Source organism: Antechinus flavipes, chromosome 3, assembly GCF_016432865.1.
Source record: "Antechinus flavipes isolate AdamAnt ecotype Samford, QLD, Australia chromosome 3, AdamAnt_v2, whole genome shotgun sequence".
Classification (NCBI taxonomy): domain Eukaryota; kingdom Metazoa; phylum Chordata; class Mammalia; order Dasyuromorphia; family Dasyuridae; genus Antechinus; species Antechinus flavipes.
Window position 1 is genome coordinate 81225818 of NC_067400.1, and position 10789 is coordinate 81236606.

The window sequence follows — 10789 nt, forward strand, 5'->3', positions numbered from 1 at the left end:
AAAGGAATGAAATAGCAAACTAATGGAATGCTCTTATTGTTCATTTAGATGAAGATACAAGCAAAGAGAGTGTCTAATTCCATAATTATTTTTGTTTTTGTTGATGTAGTTCTTATTATAATTATTTACAAAGCTACAAATGGAGGGGCTACTCACACACCTCCTCCACTATAGCTTTAACCCCTCTCTGATCTGACAGTTTGCTACTTCTTAAGGCCCCTGTACCCCATTCCAGGAGGCTCACAATAGAGGTACCAGAATTAGTACAAATATCCCATTAACTTAGCCCTACTTTAACTCAGAATCCAATTCACCAACTCTAGTAGCAAAAATTGCTAATATGTACTACCAAGCCCAGTTCAAAAATGCCTTACTATTGGAATCAAGTAGTAATCTTAAAAGGATTATCTATTACATACAAAATGCCATTTTAAAAAATCAATTTTAAAATATTGAATTGTTTTACTCCTAGCAAGTTGACTTCACTATCAGTATCACTAACATTTATTAATCATTGTCTTTGTCGATATCACTGAACTAGTGTTTGAGAATTTAAAGAAATCGGGAAAGACATTGCTCTGCCCTCACAGAGTTTAAACTCCAACAAATATTAGTCACTGTAGTAGATAAATCTTATAAAAGATACTTGAGTCTTTCTAATGCCCAATATCAAAAAACAAAAAAACAAAAAAAGAAAGAAAAGAAAAGAAAAATAAAGAAAAGAGAGGAAAGAGAATGTTTGATATTGAAAATTAATCTTGATTATAATGAATATGAAATCTCAGGTTTTAGTAAATCACAATAAACATTTTCCATTTAAACCTTACAACAATCTAATGAGAAATTAATGTAGATGATTAATTCTAGTTTTTAAGATGAGAAAATGAAGGCTCAGAAATGTAATTGACTTGTTCAAAGTTATATAGCTAGTGACATAGTGAGTTAACTCTAACCATAATTTATTAATTCCATGAAAAATCCAACAAACTGATTAATTAAATATAATGACTGGCACTAAAAAATATTTGATCACCCCAACTTCTGAATAGAAAAATCAATTCAAAAGAAGTTGATACTTGCTATGTATGTCATAGGATTTTTGACTCTAGAATTCTCATTTATTTGTTTATGTATACTAATGACTATACATTTCTATAAATTTGATTGTTTAAACTTACTGGTCAACTTTGTTTTTATTTTTTAAAGTTCAAAGCAAAGAAAAATGACTTTCAACTAACAATAGTTTGGAAATAGCTTTGAAAGCCTGAAGTTTTATATTTCCCAAAATAATATTTTGAATTCCAATAGAACATTTTCAAGTGCCATACATAAATTATTTCATGTAAAAAAAATGAAGCAATCAGCAAAATATGCTTTTGGCTATCATTTTTAAAGGAATAGCTTTGGTTAGGACAAGAGCCCCACAAAAATCCCACTTACATGGAAAATTTTGAGATTTTATTTGTCTTTGTAAGCCTATGTAAGCTATGAATGGTTCCTTAGGAATAATAATGACATTTTGTCCAAACCCAATCAATCATTTTATAAATTCAACTAAATCTTCTTAGTTCTATTACATATGGGCCTTGGTCATAACCTTTGAAAGGCTAGTAAGGTCAAAGGTATTTCCACAGTTAGAGCTAAGATAAACATTTAAGTTTTCCCTGAGTTTATATGTGTTTTGATTCTACCCAGAAAAGATATTTGTGCATACATATATTTAAGATTTAATTGAGTATCTTTTTAAAAATAATAGCTTTTTATTTTCAAAATATATGCAAAGATAGATTTTAGAATTCACCCTTGGAAAACTTCATGTTCCAAATTTTTTCTCCTTCTCTTCCCCCCACTCCCTTGCCTAGTCAGCAAGTAACCCAATATATGTTAAACATGTGCAATTTTTCTATACATACTTCCACAATTATCATGTAGCACAAGAAAAATCAGCTCAAAGAGGGAAACAAAATGAGAAAGAAAACAAAAAGCAAACAAACAACAAAAAAGGTGAAAAAAAATTATGTTGGTGATCCATATTGAATCCCTACTATCTTCTTTCTGAATGCAAATGGCTCTCTCCATCACAAATCTATTGGAATTGGCCTGAATCATTTCATGTTGAAAAGAGCCATGTCCATCACAATTGATCATCACATAATCTTGTTGCTGTGTACAATGTTCTTTTGATTCTACTCACTTCACTTAGCATCAGTTCATGCAAGTCTTCAGAAAGTCCAGACCTTTCTGAAATCATACTACTGATCATTTTTTATAGAACAGTAATATTTCATAATGTACATATAACTTTACCTATCCAGCCATTCTCCAACTAATAGGTATCCAATCAGTTTCCAGTTCCTTGCCACTATAGAAAGGAATGCTAAAAAACATTTTTGCATAACACATAAATATTTTTTTTTAATTTTAATCCCTTTGTGTGTTTTCATTATTTCATGTTCAGTCCTCTAAAATCTACTTATTGAGTAGAATTATCTGACATTTCCTTTTTGCTATTTGTTTTGTTTCGTTGGTTAAGGTTTACAAATTTAAAAAAATAATAACTTGTACTTATATAATGCTTTATGATAATAAGATGCTTAAAATAACTTTTCTCCTTTCATTCTCATGATTCTAAAAGTTGTGATCATAGTGGTAGTTCTATTTTTCAGATGAGGAAACTGAGTTCTCAAAGAAAATAAATGGCTTGCTGAAAGTACCGGTCAAAACCAGAAGTTCAACCCAAATCTTCTAACTTTGAGGCTCCTGCTCTTTTTAATTTGCCATATATGAACTCATAAATTTTTTTTTATTATCCTGATATTTTAAAAGTTGAGATACATATATACTTATTTGTATCTAATGATAGCCATCTTTAGGGTTAAGGAGGGGAGGAAAAGAAAAAAAGAAATAAGAAATTTACCTGATAACTTTATTACATATTTAAAAGGAACAGCAAAGTTATATATAATAGATTCACAGTTTCATGTGTAATCATTTTAATGCTATGTTATGGAAATGCGTGTTTTATTCCATAAATTAAAAATAAAATAAAGAAATGTGGGGAAAATTGAAGTACAAATGACGAATTAATTGAATGATGAATTTTCTACTTTTTCAATATATCTGCTCTGATTTACATTTCAGAATCATAGGATAGGAGTGTTAAAAAGGACTTCAGAGGTCATCTAGATCCCAGCTTCTTAAATTGTGATTTGTGACCCTATATAGGATCTCTTAACTGAATGTTGGGGTTACAAAATTTTATTTATTATCAGTAAATGTTTGAGTTGCATACCTATTTTGTATATCTACATACCCAAAGTCACATAAAAGTTTCCCAGATGAAAAGGGATTGTGAGTGGGAAAAGATTAAGACGTCCTGATCTAGATGAATGCATACCTGAAAAAAGAATCCATCTCCTTTACTACATACCTGACAAATGAAGAAACCTGTAAAATGAAGATAATAATAGCATCTCTCCCATAGAGTTGATATAGGATAAATGAGATAATGTACTTTATAAATCTCAGATTATATAAATGCTATTATTGTTATAAATGTTATTATTATTATAAATGCTAATATTGTTATTGGCTCCCACTTTTGTCCCCAGTACCAAGTAAAACAAATTGAATACCTGTTCTATGTGGGAATTTTTCAAATACTTGAAGATAGTTCCCATATCCTGCTATCCCAAGGATTCCCTTTTCTAGATTATATACTTTCATAGACCCTTCGCTTCCTTGAGAACTCTCCACAGATTATATTCTAAGCCTTTCCAAAATGTATTTCCCCAAACTGAACAAAGTATTTCACATATGGTCTGATAAGGGAACCATCCAGGAAAATTATCATACACCACACTCAAAATACTTCCTTAAGTTAGTGAATTTTTTTTATTTGGATATTTGTTCCTATGATGCAGTTAACATCCCATCCATTCTTACCCATTCTGTGCAATTTTTCCTCATGTGTTTCAATAACACCTCATAACTTAGTGAATTTTGCAGATTACCAAATCATCTTGTCAATTTTGCATTCAAAACATTCCCATTTGCTACAATGCTAAGTCTAGACTCATCAACCTACTAGTCAAGGGTCTTCGAAAACTTACCATACAATACAATACACATTTAAATTTTATATATATATATATATATATATATATATATATATATATATATATATATATATATTCTCAACGTAAACTCTAGACAAACCAAACTGGACTTCTCATTGTTCCCTGAACTCACTTTCTGTTTCTTCAACTTGGAATGCCCTCTCTTCCCTTCTGCTTATCTTTCAAAATCTAGCTTTGGTCCCAAGCCTTCTCTGAGGACTGCAGCTTATGCATATACATCTCTTCCTTTTCTGAAATTCTTTAACAGTTGTTTTCCATGGCATTTGATCTGGTCAATTATTAATTTATATTATTGTTCAACTATTCCATATATGTGAGTCACCTCTCTTCAATCATAATGAAGTCAATATCTCAACCAATGATTTAAGATCAGCCAGACTGATCTCTTAGAAATCAGTGATTCTGTGTCCCACTTCTTATCTATCTCTCCCTGCACCTGGCATAATGTAAACTGATAGTTGGCATTCAATAAATAATTGTTGAATGATAAAAATGTTTCACTTAATTAACATGGAAGAAAGAAGAGGCAAAATGGACCAATATCTAGAGAATAAGTGTGAGAGAATAGATAGAACATTGAATTTCTCAGAGAATCTAAATTATAGTACCACCTGCATTGTTAACTGGCTACGTGACTAGGGACAACTGATTTTACTCTTCAAAGCCTCTGTTTCTTCAGCCACTAAATGGAAACAAAATGTGCACTAATTATATCATATGGTTATTGTAAAAAAAAATTACTACATACATTTTGAGCTCTTTGAGTTGTTATCACTATCTTGGGTTTTCCCCTTATATATGTATACAAAAACTTATATGAAATCTTATAAAATGGCAACTAAGTGGTACTGCAGACGAAGTGCTGGAGTCGGAAAGAACTGTGGTCAAACTCAACTATTTATTAGCTATGTATCCCTGGCAATAAATCTCTGTATGCCTTAATTTAGTGTTCTGTAAAAATGGGGGTAATAATGCCATTTACATCATGGGGTTGTTATGGGAATAAAATGAGATCATATTTATGGAGCATTTCAAAATCTTGAAACATTTTATAAATGCTGTTATTATCATTATGGTAATTATTGTTAAATCTTGTACAAAGCAATGCTTCCATGTGAACTCACTGAAAAACTGAAGCATATAAATTATGCTAGCATGTTTATTAATATATTTTATTTTAGGAGCACGTTTTAAGAACAAAGAACATCAAACTTTGTGTGTGTGTGTTGCGTGTGTATATTTTCCCCAAGATGAGATAGACACGTTTGGCTTGTGATTTGAGGGTAGGAAATCCTTGCACAATTCAATCCCATTTCATTGGTAGACAAAGATGCATTTTTACTTCAGCCCCATGGGTGCTAACTAGCCCAAGAAAGAACAAAAGGTCTTCTGTACTTCAACTCATTAACAAAACTGCCAGACAGCTTCTGACTCAAGAAGCTGTTATAAGGGATAGCGTGCCGTGGCAGATGATACATTAAGTGGAACAGTTGGATGAGCTGTACACATGCTGAGCTGAGATATGTTACAGGCAGTTAGAACTTAGGAGAATAGGGAAAACAGTATACAAGTCACTTGTGGTATAGGAAGATGCTATTTTTATAGGATAACTTCTGGGTTCTTAAGTCAGTGTCAGAAAAAAGGAATTATTTTTTTTCTTTATGGGTAACTAAAACTTGAAGTATGAGAGGCTGTGTATAAAGTGGAAATGGAACTGAATAAACAGCCACATAACCTGAATTCTTATCTTTAAACTGCCACTAACAGACCACATGGATATTTCACTTTGTCGACATCACTTAACTTCAATCACTTAATTTTCATCATTGGTAATCAGATTTACAAATTCATACCATTATTGATCTTTGCCTAGGGTGTGAAGATTAAATGATATAATATATATGAAGGTTCTTTAAAGATTGTAAAATCTGCTGAGGATGCCCATAATCCTAGTTACTGGGGAGGCTGGACAGAAGGAGTTCATAAACTTAAGAATTTCTGAGCTTAAATACGGAAAAACTGATTGGATATTTGTACAATGCCTGAGAGTTGGGGATTGAACATCAAATTGCCAAAAGTTCATAGAACCAGCTCAGAAATTAAACATATCCAAGTTTTCCTGTTAATCAATAGTGGGATAGGGTCTATGAGTAACCTGTGTGCTTCCAGCTGGAAAGAGAGGGGAGACAGGGAGATCTAGTATGTATATGTGTGTGTACATATGTGTATATACCTACACGCTCATATGTTACATATACATATATGTATAGGGATGCGTATAGATATGCATACAATTATACATATATACATATAAGTATGTATATATATAACTTTTATAAAGTTCTCTACAGATATAACCTATATTATTTTATTCTCATAAAATCAGGTGCTATTATTATTCTCAGAAAACTGAGGAACGCTGAAATTAAGTGACTTGCCTAGGATCACATAAGTGAGTCTGAGGTGTGATTTGAAGTCAAGTCAGCCAGATTTTGAGCTCAGCACTGCATCTCTTGTGTCACCTCACCACCTCTTGCTCTTCTATGCACAATAAACAAAAGATTTACAAGATTTAAGCTTAGCCAATTTTTTTTAATTGAAAAACTGGAATAAATTAAAAATTCCCTTATTGACCAATCTCTCCTATTTAGCCAAGCTATCATGATCTGTTTACAATTTTCACATGAATTTCAGAACCCTGAGCAGTCACATGAGAGTTACAAATCCTGAGCTCTCATTCCTTCAATTCCTTCTCTGCACTCACTTCAACAAATAGTTATTGAACATTGTCAACCATTGTAACAGGTACTTGGTCACAAAGGCAAACCAAAATAACCCCTTCTCTCTAGATGCCTAAATGCTACAGGACTGCTTACATTCTACTTCTATTGCATATCTATTGTTAAAACCTATAGAATTTGGCAGAAATATGATCATCATTATCATTATTGTTATTGTTATGTATCCTTAGTTACTTGTGCTTCAGTTTCTTTAGCTATCAAATGAAAATAAGATGTGCCCCTGGTGCTATTTGTACTATGAAAATCAGTGAATAAATGTCAAAATGATGTAGAATTAATTGTACTCTAGAAAGATGAAATTACTATCCAGACTTAAAATATCACTCTGGAGGCTTGAAGTGCTTCATCTAAGACTTGGTCTAAACTAGAAAATAAAGCTAATATTAACATAATTAACTTGGAGTCTAGCTGGCAAAACTCAGATTGATGTAGCATCCTTCAATGTTATTTGACAATTCCTCAAAATAATGCACTTTGGAAGAACAAAGAGAAAACCAACAATGCTGTTCAAATATAAGCATTCTGAATCCATATCTTAATTAATTTTTGCATCTCCCTGGCCACCAGGTATGATATAACACGTCCTGAATAAACATCTCTTAAATAAAAGAATACCATCCAGGTTTCATTCATTCTAACTAGTTTTGGATTTTCCTTGTTTATAGAAAAAAAAAAAAACACAGGCAAATGTGTAACTATGATGAGCTGGAAGTAGATTTTAGACATCCATTAGGACTCAGCTTCTTAAACTGTGGGTCATGATTATATATGGACTTTCATAACTGAATGTGGAGGTCATGAAATTTAATTTCTTACCAGTAAATGTTTGATTTGTATACCTATTTGATAGACCTATATACCTAGGGTCACATAAAAGTTTCTTGACCAAAAAGAGGTGGTTAAGTGGAAAAAGTTTAAGAAGCCCTGGACTGGAACAACCACAAGGTCTGTGTGTCCTAAATACTTCATAGTCTCATTTAATCAGGGTTTTTCCCTCTGCAGTACCACTGATTCATCTTATCTCACCACAGTGTCAGGCACATACATTTGTGTCAAGAAAGAATCATTTAAAAATTTGGAGGCAAGTTAAAGTGTTTGTCTCTATACCACTCCAAAATATATTTACTGATGTGATTAAGCCTGTCAAATTGTCTTCTTTCAACTCTGCTGTTAGCAGCACTTCCTTCTCATGTATCACTTCAGTTGTATGCCTTCCCAGCCATCAAGAATATGGCACAGAGTTGAAGAGCAAATAAAAATAACACAAAGTGAGGCATCATCTACTGTTTTCTGAGTTAGAGACAAGGACATTTGAATCTCAATTCTATTATTAAGGAATCATGTGAGAATAACTTTGGGACCTTTTGTGGTTTATAATTAATATACACCAAAAACCCTCACCTAAATCAAAATATAGAAATATTTTTCTGAGTGCCTTGAATGTACAGTTTTTTTGTTAAATAAGACTAAAATAACTAGGATAAAGAAGGATAAAGGGGGATACAAAATTTTTTTTAAATGTCCTCTCGCCTGTTCCATTCATCACTTAATGCCTGATATAGTTAAAAGTCCAATGTCAAGAAAATCTCTGTGTCTAATGGGACATTGTGAGCTTCAAATCACAGGAAAGATAAAAATATCAAATTGATCTTCCTAAAAGACCATCTATTTAGTTTCCCTGGACAATAAGAATCCCCATTCCAGATGTGAGTGCTATTTATTTTAAATAACTTAGTAGTTTAAATCTTGTTGACAGGAGCCATTTTAATTTGTATTTTTTAGGAGAGAAAAAAAGTAGAATCCTACTTTCTGACAGTGAAAGGTAACTCCAAGAAGTTAACAAGAATATTATGATACAACACTATTTTCCTAAGCAAAAGAAAACAGCTTCATGGGTTAATAAATTATGGAAAACTGAATCTGACCTCAGTGACAGGCCCAAAGTTGGACACATAAATCTTCGCTTACAATTCCCAGTTCCCCAAGCCCATCCTCTGGTCATTGGTTTCTCTTGCCAAAATGTTCTTAATCTCTCTATGGGTCATAACCTAATAAGAAAAGCACAGTAGGGACACTCACCTGCTAGAACTTTAGCCTGGAGGCAGAGGAGAACAAAAAGTAAGATGTCTGTCTTCATATTTGCCTGAAACAGATGCTACCACGCTCTCTCAGGATTTTTCAAAGCTGACGGATGAATTCACGTCTTCAGTTGTTTTCTAAGCTCTGGGGAGGAAGTGTATTATATGGGGGTTGAGTTGAGAGTAATGCAAAAGCAGTAAGTCAAAGGCTTTCACTTAACTCCCAAAGGCTATATTGGTCTTATTGTGGCTTGTGAAAACCAAAGACACATTTGTCCACGAATTACTGGCAGATTAACATAGAGATGATTCTACAAATGAGAACACGTGTTACTGGACTTGTTGCCCTAAAGAACACAGGTGTTTCTCTCATTGTTAACTTTATTTCCCCTGACATACTTTTCCTAAATTATCAACTCCTATGTATAACAATATTTCTTAGGCAAATAAATGGTGAATATTCCCTATATTCTCACATATTCCAAGTTATTCTGTTATTTTTAAAGCTGGGAGAGTCTTTGGAAAAAGATAAGAAAAGAAGAGATTTATATGTTTATTTATATGTATACATTTATATGTATAGAACACTTTCCTCTAACAGTCTTGTGGGATGGATAGATAGAAATAAGTACTGATATGATTTTCTTGGTATTGGTAACTCCTAGATAAAGGAAAAGAGAATTCTCTCTACCAAAGTTAATGTCATCTTCTCTGCAACTTATGGTATTGATGGTTCTATGAGGCTGAGACTTGCCCAGAGTCACTCAGAGATGAATCATGAACCCATTCTCAAGTCAACATTCCCTCTTAAGATAAATTAAGCATGTGCAATCATCCATATTTTATTGATGAGGAATATGAGTGATTTGCCAATAGTCGCACAGTTTGTAAATATGAGAACTGCGTAACTATTGTAAATATGAGAACATATGAGAATATGAGAATAGCATTGTCCTGATTTTAAGTGTAGTGCTTTTCCCACTACCCTGCCCTACCTTTCACCAATTAGAACAGGTAGAATGTGGAATGGTTAGAGTTCCATTCAATTCAACAAACATTTCGTTAATAACCAGTATGAAAAGTATCATGATAGGCTCTAGAAATAAAAACTTGAAAAAACAAAAGATATTGCCCCTGGAAAGACAAAAAGTAGAATTATAGGAGCTAAAGTGATGAGTAGAGTCTAAAGCAGAAATAAGGTCCCAATTATCATAATGATGGCCATGAAGATGCTAACAGGAGGCAATGTCTAAGGTTCAGGGTACGATAAATAGTCTAAAAAAATAAAACATTACATCAGTCTGCTATTTTCAGTTGGTCTGCAAGCATATGAGTGTTTTTATATGTAGAACTGGCCCCTCTCTACCATCTTCTTCTAAAGCCTCTTCTGCTGGAGCCTTCCAATTATCATAGCCTACAGGAATGAAAAACTCTAAAAAGTCTTGGAGAAGAGAATGATTAAGTATTTTTGATTATGTCATTGTTTGCTGCTACTATGGTGGTGACTGAGAATGACTAGCCAAAATGCTTGCACACATATCTAATACATTCTTATTGCAAAAGGAAGGGAAGCCTATGGACTAACAGCAATCATATGTTTTGTTTTGAAAATCTTAAGCAAAGAATCACCTATAAATAATTTTATTTTTTCCCCAGTACTGGCAAGTCTTGTCTAATGTCATTAATTGGTCCTATAAAAATATTGCATAAAACAATGTTTAAGCGCATTCAGTTGTGTAGGTAGAGAACTGAGATCAAAACTTGCCAGGTA

At 32.8% G+C, this 10789-nt stretch overlaps 1 protein-coding gene across 1 annotated transcript in view; it reads right to left on the reverse strand.

Annotated features, from left to right (window-relative positions):
• ICOS (inducible T cell costimulator) overlaps positions 1–9262 on the reverse strand; it is a 37933-nt gene extending 28671 nt beyond the window's left edge. Inside the window, exon 1 of the mRNA XM_051983754.1 lies at positions 9020–9262. Within this exon, the coding sequence (XP_051839714.1) occupies positions 9020–9077 (58 nt within the window). The 5' untranslated portion in view covers positions 9078–9262. The remainder of the gene's footprint in view (positions 1–9019) is intronic.
• Positions 9263–10789: the final 1527 nt, after the last annotated feature.